Below are 13514 nucleotides of genomic sequence, written 5' to 3' on the forward strand. Positions count from 1 at the left end.
GAAACAGTCTGATGTACTGCACAGCCTGATAACTGAATATAACAGTCCACAAATTCTGAAACAGCGAATACTATTTGCAATACTTGTGCAAGTATAAAATGTTGAGTAACATGTAACAATGACTAACATATAATATTGAAACCCTGAGCCATACAACTAATGATACTAATTCTGACGACTCATTTATTCTGGACATTCAATTGCAAACATCATTCAACATAAACAACATACTCCTGTGTTATACTTAGCAACAATAACCCAAAGAAGATGGTCAAGATTTATATTTCCCAAACAATATTCATCAAGAGTAACAACAGTAGAGTCAGAAGAGCTGTGAATGACCCAAACAAAAATTAATGAACACAAAGTGAGAAGAGAGAAAGAAATGGAAAGGGTAAAACCCTTAATATCTCCCTCAATATGCAAACAGATCACTTCAGGTTTTCAATTCACAGAACCCAAAATCGAAAAGATTCATAAGCAGAAATGTGGGGACAGATCATGTCAAGGCTGTTCAAAGAAGCAAGGTAGTTATAAAAAGAAAACATTGTCTCAGAGAAAAGGTTATTTTCACATAAAAAGACAAAATCAAAAGAAGATCAAAATGGAAGCCAACATATTACATTTGTAAAGGAGAACATTATGCTAATAAATGTCCAGAAAGACACAAGGCCAAGAATAAAGGTAAGATCAGAATGCTTAAGGAAGCTGGATTGGATAATCCAGATGAATATGAATATATCAATGATTATGCTTCTGATTCTGAGGACATAATATTGACTGATGAAGAAGAATATCAGTCGAATGAAAATGAAGAGTTTTTTGATTCTGCAGAAAAATCACTTTCATCAGAGTCTGATTCTGATGATACTGAAGTATCATTCTTTGTAAGAATGATGAGAGGACGATCCTATTCTACAAACACTTCTCTATCATTGGACAGTATTATTGCTGAAATTTGTAGAATACAAAAAATACAAGAATATGATGAAAATGGGAATGAGCTTCAGGAAAAACGCTTAGTGGTGAATTATAAACCTCTCAATAGTTGCCTTCAGGACAATCAACATCCTATGCCAGGAAAAGATTACATTTGGCAAACCATTCAGGGAAGTAATATTTACTCAAAGTTTGATCTAACCAAAGGGTTTTGGCAAATATCAATACACCCTGATGACAGGTATAAAACAGCTTTCTCAGTGCCTCAAGGATGGAATCAAGACAGACCCCTCTATTATTCAGCAGCACATGGATGTTATTTTCCGAAAAACATTCCAAATATATTTTGCCCTATATTGATGACATTTTGGTTTTCAGTCAAAGTCCAAGTGGTCATCCTGAGCATTTACAACAGTTTCTTCAGCTCTGTCAACAGAATGATCTTGCTATCAACCCTACTAAAAGTCACTTAGGCTCAGGAATCTATCATCTTTATTGGCATTCATCTTCTTCCCGGGGGGAGAATGGAGACGTAACAGCATATTCTAACACGAATTGCCAATTTACAGGTAACTAATCTTAAGGAACTTCAAAGATTTCTTGGGTTAGTTAATTATATTTCAGGATTCTATTCAAATATAGCTCAAAATAGAACAGAGTTAAATAAATTGTTAAAAAAGAATTCCTCCAGTTTGGACAACTATAAGCACAATGATGCAATTGAAAGGAAATGTGCTTCTTTACCACTTCTGCATCTGCCAAGTAACGGTGATAAGATCATAGAAACAGATGCAAGTGAAACAGTATGGGCAAGAATAAAAAAGGCAAAAACATCTCATGGTCAAGAGGAAATTGTCAGATATGTCTTTGGGAGTTTTAAGGGCCGTGAGTTAAATTATCACAGCACACACAAGGAGATTCTTGCTGTGATCAATTCCTTGAAGGCTTTCCATCTGTATGTGGCAGACAAGAAGTTCCTGATTTGAAGTGGTCTCCAGAATCTCAAAGGATTTTTCAAAAAAGAATCCAAAGATAAGGTAATCCGAGGACAACTCCTCAGATGAGCTCAATTTCTAAACATCTTTGATTTTGAGATAGAACATTTACCAGGAAATAAAAATATCTTTGCTGACTTTCTCTCTCGAGAAGGCTATCAACAAACAACTGGTAATGTTCATGTAATAAGAATTAGGGAAGAACGTTGGCATGAAGAAAGCTGCAGGGAATACAGCAGCAATCCTTTCAATCAAAGAGATCAACGAAATTTTGATCTAGCAAATGACTATCTCTTTGATCATCAAAGAATGATTCAGGCAAAACAGACACTAACAACTCCAGGAATTTGGAATGAAAGTAGTTTTTTCCAGATCTCAGAAGAATCAGAAGTTGTGGATGAGCAGATAAACAATACTTACACCTGAGATCAGATTCCAAATACCTATTCAATTTCTGAAATCTCACATTCAGAGACCTGAAAGATGGCTACATCAAGAAAAAGGTATGGAATATATCAGAGATTTATTTCAAGGACCATTCCCATATGAACATCTTCAGTTTGAATACTCAGGCTACCCAAGAGTTTGTGGAAAATGACACTGGGATCATATCAGGATAATCTGATTAATAGATATATGTGTCAGAATTATGGTCCTTATGGAGAAGATTCTATATTTCAACATTGGACATATGGAGCCCGAATCAGATATTTGTTCAACAATCGGCAGCCTATGTGGCTTCATACCAGAACTTATCGCCTAGAGCATGGAGATCCAGGAGCTCGATCAAGAGGCATGCATGGTCCATGCAAAATCAAGACCTTGCGCATAATCTGGAAGGAATAGGATCCACCACTCCATCCATGCTCATTGGGTGAAACACATAATGATGTAGACTGTACACGATATATTCATGGTATGGATGACAGTGACTAATGAGTGGGTCTGTCACTCATCGAAGTTATCAATCTCTTCAATTAAAAGATTGAGATGGACTAAAAGTTTCTCGCTGTATCTACATGTAGTGGTCCCACATGTTTGTCCATGTCTCTCATCTCCTGTTTATCCCACTATCGGTAGTTGCCTATCCACTAGTGGTACGGAGATTCTTTGCTTTTCGTGTGTCCTATTTTGGTTCATGGAACTCAAACTGCATTTTAACCTTGTTAATAAAAAGGCGATGGGATGGGTCTATAAAAGGTGCCCACTTGCTCATAGCAGGCATAATGTAAGTAGCCAAAGGAGTCCAAGCCATAGTCTAAAAGTTTGTGGTGTAAGAGTCTGTAGTGATCTCAAGATGAGAAGATGAGTAGAGGAGTATGTGATGTAGAGGGGATGCTCACTCCTACCGGGTTTGCTTATTCTTGATGTCTCCCTAGGCAGTCTCTTGAACCATCCAATGGTTCCACACTATCCCAGCCTTCCAAAGGTTGTAGGGCGCACCCTTAATGACCTTCCCAAGGTCCTTAGACTATGGTGACCACCTCTTGTCTTGTGAGTGTCCAACACTCCTTAATTGAGACTCTCCTACTCAACACCTTCTCACACCTTCACCAAGAGCCAACCCCCTCTACCTTAGGATCTTCTCTCACACATTCCCAACTCACATAGGGTTGATTTGCTTTTGTTTTCTAACCCTGTCCCTTCATCTAGGTCTTTGGAGATTACCGTTTCCAAGCTTAAGGACCAATTTGCTCTTTTAGGCCTACTAGGAGACCTAGTCCAATTAGCCCTACCGGTGAGGTATTTTACACTTACTGCCCGAAGTCCTGAACACGGGTATAAACTCTTTAGCTTTTCAGATACCCTTTTGGAAGCTTCATACAATATCACAAAATTGGATATGGGTTTGATTTCTAACCCACCTAACCCTTTTTAGGCCTAATTCCCTCCTTTTAAGCCTACAAAATAGGGTTCTTCTCAAATGCCTTCACCAGTCCAAATGGCCAAGGATTCTGATGATTGTCTCAGGTCTGTACACCCATGAGGATGTCCAATCCAACCTGGAATCAAATCCATCCAACGGATTTACCCATCTAGGGCCTGCTGTCCATGATCCCCATTGCTTGCCAACTCAACATGCCAAGCCTAGGGTATGGTGGTAAATCTAGAGTTTAGCCTCCCTTGTCTTAAAAACAAATTGAAAGCATACTTTACAAGGCCTCCTAGCATTCCACAAGGTTTCAGTATGGAGTTCCACCATATAATGCTAAGTATGAGCCATAGAGTCTTCAAAACCCTTGTTTTAAGGTCTTTAGGACCTGCCTGCAACAAAAATGACAAAACTTACAAACTATAACACTTCACAAACCTCAAATCACCATGAAATGAAAGGTATGTCTCTTCTCTAACAATTCATGCCTTGGTCCAGGCTTAGAAGTCCATACAGACCGTACAATGTCAATGAAACTCAACTCAACTCGCTGAAAACACAATTTTTGAAAGGCTAAACTTGCTTTTCTTCATTCAAATATTCAACCAACATTTTCATCGGTTGTCCCAAGCCTTATATCGGCCTTGGGTTGGTTACAAATGTCTTTAACTGAAAAAGACAACCAACTAGCCATTGGTGTTTGGAAAATGCAAATGTTGCAAAGTTGCTATGAGCAACTTTTGCAACTTTTTACAACTTTTACATAGTTGAGCAACTTTTGCCCAAATCAAACCTAGGTCACTTCTAAAGGTTCAAATGACCTTAAAACCTCCTAAACTTCATCAAACCAACCTATTCTAACACAATAACAACTTATTCTACCAAATGCTCTCATCGGTTGTCCCAAGCCTTATATCGGCCTTGGGTTGGTTACAAATGTCTTTAACTGAAAAAGACAACCAACTAGCCATTGGTGTTTGGAAAATGCAAATGTTGCAAAGTTGCTATGAGCAACTTTTGCAACTTTTTACAACTTTTACATAGTTGAGCAACTTTTGCCCAAATCAAACCTAGGTCACTTCTAAAGGTTCAAATGACCTTAAAACCTCCTAAACTTCATCAAACCAACCTATTCTAACACAATAACAACTTATTCTACCAAATACTCTATTTGGCACCCTTAAGAACCAATAGGCCAACATTGGTCAAACAATAACTCCTAGGGTCCTTACATCATCTGAGCACTTATTCAAAATCCTATTGACCTTATTACAAACCAAAATCACAAGATTCCAAACTCCTGGAACTTACACAACCAAATTCCTACACCAGTATGCTCTTCCTAAAACAGGAATCAAAAACTTAGACCTCACTTAGATCGTATATCTAGCTATCAAAAGTCTAGCATTGTAAGAAATGTGCGATTTAAGTAACAGAAGATGGTCTTGCTTCTGTCTCGCAGCTTATGTAAAATTTGGTCGTTGCTACATTGAACCTAAAGAGGTACATGCAAGCACAATTATCCCTATGCAAAATGTTGAGGTGAGGGTAGGGTTCATTAAGGCTATTCATAAGATTTATGATACTACAAATGTCGACATTATTTGTACTAAATGGACAAAATTTCCTACTCTTAAGGAATATCCATAAGAGATAGAGCTAGATAGGGAAGCTATGGCACAAAAGTATCCAATTCAATAGCAGACTATGCATGGGCCTACCTTTTTGACAACCATACTACCCAATGACTTAATGTCCCAAGTTTTTAGTTCTTAAGAGGAACTAATCTAATTATGGCTTCTACCACTTTATTGAGAGGAACAAAGAGGGCAGAGAAGCTTGCAGTTGTACATAGCACCTTACATCTCATTCCACAAAGATGGCAAAGGGTCCAACAACCCAATGAGATGTAAAGCTTAAGGATCCAACCCAAATTGAAGTTCTACAATAAACATATTCAGCTAATTGTTCATAAGAGATGCGAGAAGCTCAACACCCCCTTGCATATGGTTGTCTTTGCATTGAACCTAACACAGTATTTGTCTCTGCATTGAACCTAAAAATGGGGTTCATTAAGGCTATTCAGAAGATGTCGACATTATTTGTACTAAAAGAACAAATTTTCCTACTCCAAAAGAGATCAAGCTAGATAGGGAAACTATGGCACAAAAGTATCCAATTCTATAGCGGACTATGCACTGGCCTACTCTTTTGACAATCATACTAACCATTGACCTAATGTCCCAAGTTTTTAGTTCTTAAGAGGAACTAGTCTAGTTTTAGCTTTGTCCACTTTATTGAGAGGAACAAAGAGGGTAGAGAAGCCTGCAGTTTTACATAGCATCTTGCATCTCATTCCACAAAGATGGTAGAGAGTCTGACAACCCAATGGGATGTAAAGCATAAGGATCCAACCCACATTAAAGTTCTACAATGAACACATTCAACTAATTGTTCATAAGAGATGGGAGAAGCTCAACACCCCCTTGCATATGGTTGTCTTTGCATTGAACCTAAAGAGGTACATGCAAGCACAATTACCCCTTCACAAAATGTTGAGGTGAAGGTGGTGTTCATGAAGGCTATTCAAAAGATGTATTATATTGCAAATATCGACATTCTTCTTACTAAATAGACAAAAATTTCCCACTCCAAGGGGATATCTAGAAGAGATCGAGCTAGATAGGAAAACTATGGCACAAAATGATCCAATTTTGTGGACTATGCATGGGCCTACTTTTTTGACAGACAAACTAGCCATTGGCCTGTTGTCCCAAGTTTTATATTCTTTTGCTTCTAAGAGTTACTAATCTAATTATAGCTTCATCCACTTTGTTGAGAGGAACAAAGAAGGCAAAGAAACTTGTACTTGTGCATAGCGCCTTGCAACCCATTCCACAAAGAGGGCAAAGAGTCCAACAACCTGATGGGATGTAGAGATAAAAGATCCAAACCAAGTTGATCCAAACAGAGTCCAACAATTCTAGTAATGTGTTTGTAATGGACTTTGGAGATGACTAGAGGCATTCGGCCATCGGCCAATTGTAATTGAATTTTGAATATAATATAAACATTCAACATTTTGAATATTACACATTTTCATTGTTCAATGCAATATGTTTAGTATTTCATCCACTTTGTTGAGAGGAACGAAGAAGGCAAAGAAACTTGTAGTTGTGCATAGCACCTTGCAACCCATTCCACAAAGAGGGCAAAGAATCCAACAATCCGATGGGATGTAGAGACAAAAGATCCAAACCAAGTTGATCCAAACAGAGTCCAACAATTCTAGTAATGTGTTTGTAATGGACTTTGGAGATGACTAGAGGCATTCGGCCATCGGCCAATTGTAATTGAATTTTGAATATAATATAAATATTCAACATTTTGAATATTACACATTTTCATTGTTCAATGCAATATGTTTAGTATTTCAAAGCTTTGCTTGTTATTCCTTATACACTATTTATAACCACTTTTTAAGTATTATACATATTTGCAAGAAGATTTCCCACTCTAAGGGGATATCTAGAAGAGATCAAGCTAGATAGGAAAGCTAGGGCACAAAATGATCCAATTTTGTGGACTGTGCATGGGCCTACTTTTTTGACAACCATACTAGCCATTGGCCTGTTGTCCCAAGTTTTTGATTCTTTTGCTTCTAAGAGTTACTAATCTAATTATAGCTTCATCCACTTTGTTGAAAGGAACAAAGAAGGCAAAGAAACTTGCATTTGTACATAGCACCTTGCAACTCATTCCACAAAGAGGGCAAAGAGTCCAACAACCCAATGGAATGTAAAGCTAAAAGATCCAAACAGACTCCAACAATTCTAGTAATGTGTTTGTAATGGACTTTGGAGATGACTAGAGGCATTGGGCCATTGGCCAATTGTATTTGAATTTTGAATATTTGACATTTTCATTGTTCAATGCAATATTTTTAGTATTTCAAAGCTTTACTTGTTATTCCTTATACACTATTTATAACTACTTTTTAAGTATTATACATATTTGCACCATCATCCCCTCACCATCACCAAATCTAGGCCTTTAGTCCCCTTGTCCCCTATGGCAAATAGCATTGCTAAGTGTGATTTAACAATGAAAGAAAGCATGCGTCAACAAGTAGAGTGAATAAAACAAACACATAATGAAGGTAACAACTACATCCATCTTGGAGAAAATCCAAAATGGGTCATCTCCTCTCCTAGTCCTACCTCATGAGCTGAGACAATACTTAACTGCCTTCTAGAGTCCTTCATGACCTTTTCTTGCTGAAGCAACAATTGCTCTTGTATTTCCTAATCACACTACCACTCTTCTAAGACTTGTAGGTTGAAACAACAATAGCTTAACTCAACAAAATTTGCTTAGAAAACACTAAGGAGCATCATTAATTATAAATAAAATGTTTACAATAGCCTCTCCTAGAAGTATACAATGAACAAGAGTAGCAAGTGCCATAAAAGGGGAGCCCAAAAGTCTTCATTAATCAAAGCAAAAGCATTTGAAACAATTGCATCTAAACCTAAAACTCTAACTTTTGCAACTAAACCCAACTTTGATAATTGTCTCTACACATGACTACTTCAACTAGGATCGAACATACCACTCATGCTTGGTTTTTGTATGACATCAACACCCTAGTTGTCCTAATCCCTTACTACACCTCTTTATCTATTCTAACCTAAAAACCCGATCTCTACAACTTTATCTAGTCACCTTTCTTTCTAGAATGAGGCACTAGGAATGTGAAGTTCAAAAAAAATTGCATGAAACCAATATAGCTGACTTCACACTAACTTGATTGAACCAATTTCAGTTTACACCATTCCAATTACAAGACTTTAGGTCCTACAAAAGCTAGGATCACTTCCTTGTCCCTTGGATGACAATAGCCCTTGCTCACCTTTGCCTCTTCAAAACTATAAAAAAATCCTTAATGAATGATGATATAAACTATGGATGCAATAGTAGTATACCATCATGCCTAGTTTCAAAAGACAACCTCCAACGGACAATAAAGAAACAAAAAAATAAGAATACAATACTATTTGCAACCTCCCATCTACATAAGAGGAATAGCAAGCAACACAAAACAATTACCAACTGGCATTGGAACCCTATAAATATTCTTTCCTTTATATGCCCAAGTTTAGGGTATAATCAATAGAGTAACAATATTGGCTTGCCTATAATCATAACTAACTCCTACAATAACCTAGACTAACTTAAACATTATGCATACGAAATGATAAGCTCCTCCATTACCTTGATTTCATGCCAAAAGGGTAATTATATGAAGAAGGTTATGGGCTAAGTTGCCAAATTGGCCTATTTCCTACTGATTTCGGGTACCATTCGTCTTAGAATTGAATACTGCCAAGAATCCCTACAAAATCAGCTAGGTTCAAAGATAAAATTGACTAAAATGTATTCATAACAGCTGGTTGAACCCAAGCAAATCCAAAGCTAACCTAGCATTTTTTAGCAAATCATGACAAGGTTCCAAACGAGCAAATTTTTCAAGGCATTTTTCACTTTCTTAGCTTGCAAAACCCTAACCATTCATCCCAAACACAACAACCAACATATTATTTCTTGTGTAGCATCACAATGAAGAAAAACATTTCATGTGTTGCAGTTGCAACAAGGGAAAATGGTCATTTCATGTATTGTAATTGCAACAAGAGCAAATAGCAAACAAAAAAAAGAAGCTAGCAATGAACAAGAACAATTGAGCACTCACAAACAACAGATGTCTCAAGGATCCATCTACTCACTTTGATTGTAATATTTTTGTATGCTCTTAGGGTATGCAAAACAAACTACAAAATCTAAAAAATTTAGAGCAAGATTCAACAACAAAATTTAAAGCAATGTTAAATGTCTTTAAATTTGAATATCAACCTTATTTTATCAGACAAATTATATTCTTCTGCTATCTCACTTTAAACTTGATATTTCCAAGTTTCATAATACTTGGAAATTGTTTTATAATGATTTTAAAGACAATTAACATTTTCGTATATAAAAATTATTTATTTATATTATATTATTGTATATTTATCATTACAAAGAACATACCTTCTCCACCCCTCCGCCCCCCAAAAGAAAAAACGTCAAACCAACATATCCTAAATGTACCTTATTCTGTTTCAATAACTTAGGTAGAGAATTTTTTTTTTTAAAAATCACAATCTCAAATGTGAAAACAATTAGAAATTTTTAACACAATACTCGAAAACAATTTAAAATAATAAAAAAAAGTTGTAATCAGTAAATATTAAAGTCTTAGGTTTCATTTAACTGATGTATAAATGTACTAATCATATAGCCAGCTATAAGACAAAATAAGATTTACTTTGCAGCTAGAACAACCATGACCCAATCATTTTTTCTGTTGCAAGTTTAATAAATGCCATTTGTGGTTTGTGGTGACTAAAAATGAAAACCATAAGAAATAACATTTAAAATGTCCACCAAGTGGAAATGAATAACAACCAAGGACCATTGACCAATAAAATCACAAGTTTGAAGCACTCGCTGAGTAGAGGAAAATGAATATTTTCATTGGATTCCAAAAGTCAAGGCCAATATTGGCATAGGAAAATGGCTAAGTTGTGGTGTTGTTAGTCTTACCATCAAGGTTCAAACCTTGTTGGGATGTTTTTAGTCTCGCCATCAATATTCAAACCTCATTGGGGTGGTGTTGTTGAATGTTCATATCGAGGATGAGGTCCTCAATGGTTCATAGCTCCAAGTCAAAAGTGTTTACCCCTTAAAAAAAAGTCTAGATCAAGATGAATGTATCCACCTATGTGGTAGTTCACATCTCGCTACCAATACAATCCTCAATTCCTATCAACAAACCTATTTTCTGAATGGGAAAAAGCGAATCTCAAATAGAGGGGACCACAACCAAGGACCATGAAATCACAAGTTTGAAACACATACAATGTGGTGAAAAATAATTATTTCCATTGGGAAAATTTTGTCAAGATTGGGATAAGTGGATGCACTTTAGTGTTGGTTCACATCTCCACCAATACAATCCTCAATTCCTATCAACAAACCTTTTTACTTAATAGGAAGAAATGAACATCAAAAAGAGGAGGCCAGTTCGACCAGTACACTTAAATCTCCAAAGTTAAGGAAGTCAAAACAAATTCTCAAAACAGGGAAAGGAGAGGAGCAACCAAATTCTATGCATATCCCACCTCAATATAAAGACTAACATCTTTTATGGCTCTTGTATAGAAATATTTGCAAACATATGCAAGTACGAATAGAACAAAAACATAATCTTGATTGTTTTCCAGTTTCTCATCTAGATCAAATGCAAGCAAATGGTTGTAGAAGCAGTCAAGGAGATTTAATTTTACATTTCATCTCCTTTGTTTATTGCTAAAAATAACATATCCACTGAAATGATTATGGAACTTAATAACAAGAATCACATATACTTAGCACTACCATGCATAAAAGTGTCAAGATTCCATGCCTCCTAAGTTTGCTATGATAGGAAGAAAACATTTCCATGTATTTGAAGTTTAAACAACTAAGAATTTCTTCTTCAATGGACAACAAGAGCAAAGACTACCTCATAAACAGACAATCTCCACAAAACTGTCCTTGAACTAAGTTGCATGTGCTGCAGTGCGTTCGAAGCCCAAGTGTCTTCTGCCTAAAATCACAATATCAAAAATCAGTCTATGCAAGTACTTCAAACATATATCTGCCATAAAAACTATTAACAGTGGGTCATAGGAATCCAAAAAGCATATAAAACAGACATTACAATTTCTGGAGCCTCCCACATTAACTTCAAGTGATAAGAAAACAGTCATTCTGTTAACATTAGTGAAGGTACAAATACAATAAACATGTATAGCCTAGGGGCAAATGGCATTTTTACAGTATAATATGATAATGCAATTGAAAAAGGTTAAGGCACATGAGTATAGGTTGATTAGATTTAAATATGTTGCTTGGTTTGTGGAGGTTTATACTGCCTCCAGAGGTAAATGTGCATTAAGAGAAATGATATTAAGAAACTACTAATACCTGCATTGATGGCATGTCTTTCCTTTGACAGAGTCATAAATCCGATTGCCATCTGGTCCATATCCATCTTGAAAGAGAACCCATTCAGATTCACATGACCCAAGAAGCTTCTCGTGCTCTTCAGTGTAAATTTCAGTGTTGTAAGTTGTTTCACTTGTTTCATTCCACTTTGGGAGTTCTGCATAGCTAACAGGGGTTGCATTCTGCAGCCTGGATCACACAAGAAAAGGGTTATTTTCTGGAGAAAATACTAATTATATAAGTAAAATGAAAACCCCAAACCCCAACCTCCAAAGACAAGCAATGAGAAGATCATTATCAAAGAGCAGGGATAAATTCACAAAAAAAAATATAAATTATAGGGTTACTTTAAAGCTGCTTTAAAAAGGCAAAACATTTATATGCTATAAATTATAAAATATTAATTATAATTATAAACAACATGACATCCAAACCGATTCAAGATAATGTCCAAACATAGATGATTAAACTTTATTTTTCCTTTCATTCTAGCAATTCTACATAACTAACAGAAACTGCATTCTGCAGGTTAAGAATTGCACAAGAAAAAGCTTCACTTCCAGAACCAAAAGTAATCATAGAAACAATGTCCACCCTTAAAAAAAAGATGAGATATCTTCCACAGAAAAAAAAAATTCATAGCAGAAGACACATCAAATTACGGATTGAATTAAAGCAACTTTTTGAAAAACCCTTGAAAACTTTACAATGTGTAATGAAAATACCTTCAAGGAATATCTAGCCCAATAAAAAAGCATGAATGTTGGTACAAATGTTCAACTGAAAATAAATATGTTTATACATACATTATGAACTTAACCAATACAAATGGTGGGATTGGACCTGAAGATGACCAATTTGAAACATTCTTTTGTGTAACTACATCAGCTAAGGAAGGGTTTGAATGACAGGACATTGTGGAAGAAACCAAGAGTAATTATACAAGTAAAATGAAAAATCCAGGCTCCAAAGACAAGCAATGAGAAGATCATTTTCAAAGACCAAAGACAAATTCACAAAAAATATCTAAATTATAGGTTTATATTAAAGCTGGTTTAAAACACCTAAATATTTATATACAATAAATTATGTGTTATGATCAATAGGACATCCAAACCAATTCAAGTTAATGTCCAACCCTAATTACAATACAATTGAACTTGAGGCAACCTCACCCAGATTTACCGACAAAATAGAAAACTAAAAAAGATCAATTCAGTTGAAACAAAGTCACTACCCTAATTAGAATAAAATTGTATTGAACATGTCCAAGGATTTATGGTGAACTAATAATGAAGGACATTTGTAAAAGCATAAATCATGTTCAAATCTCCACATTGCAACAAGACAAACCATGAGTCACCCAAACACAGAAGATTAAAATATAACAATAATGAGATACATTCAAAGGTTTTTCTATTGCTATGAATCAATTACTCAGCTCTTGTTAAGGGAACCCTCAAAGGTGCTCTATTTAATGAATCACTTAGCCACCCCGTTTTTGAAGGTGCCCCATAATATCTCCAAGATATTGCAATTAAAAAAAAAACTACGAAACCAAAACCCTAAGCAGAATAAAGCAGGTATTCACACATATTACTCCACAACCTATTAAA

General features: G+C 35.7%; 1 protein-coding gene across 1 annotated transcript in view; it reads right to left on the reverse strand.

Moving 5' to 3' along the window:
* Positions 1 to 13514, reverse strand: part of LOC131077560 (uncharacterized) — a 31882-nt gene that overhangs the window by 16153 nt on the left and 2215 nt on the right. The window contains exons 2-3 of the mRNA XM_058015081.2: positions 11878 to 12087; positions 11414 to 11497 (exon numbers count right to left, since the gene is read on the reverse strand). Coding sequence (XP_057871064.2) covers positions 11414 to 11497; positions 11878 to 12087 — 294 coding nt within the window. The remainder of the gene's footprint in view (positions 1 to 11413; positions 11498 to 11877; positions 12088 to 13514) is intronic.

The sequence above is a fragment of the Cryptomeria japonica genome, chromosome 6 (assembly GCF_030272615.1).
Source record: "Cryptomeria japonica chromosome 6, Sugi_1.0, whole genome shotgun sequence".
In the NCBI taxonomy this organism is placed as follows: Eukaryota; Viridiplantae; Streptophyta; class Pinopsida; order Cupressales; family Cupressaceae; genus Cryptomeria; species Cryptomeria japonica.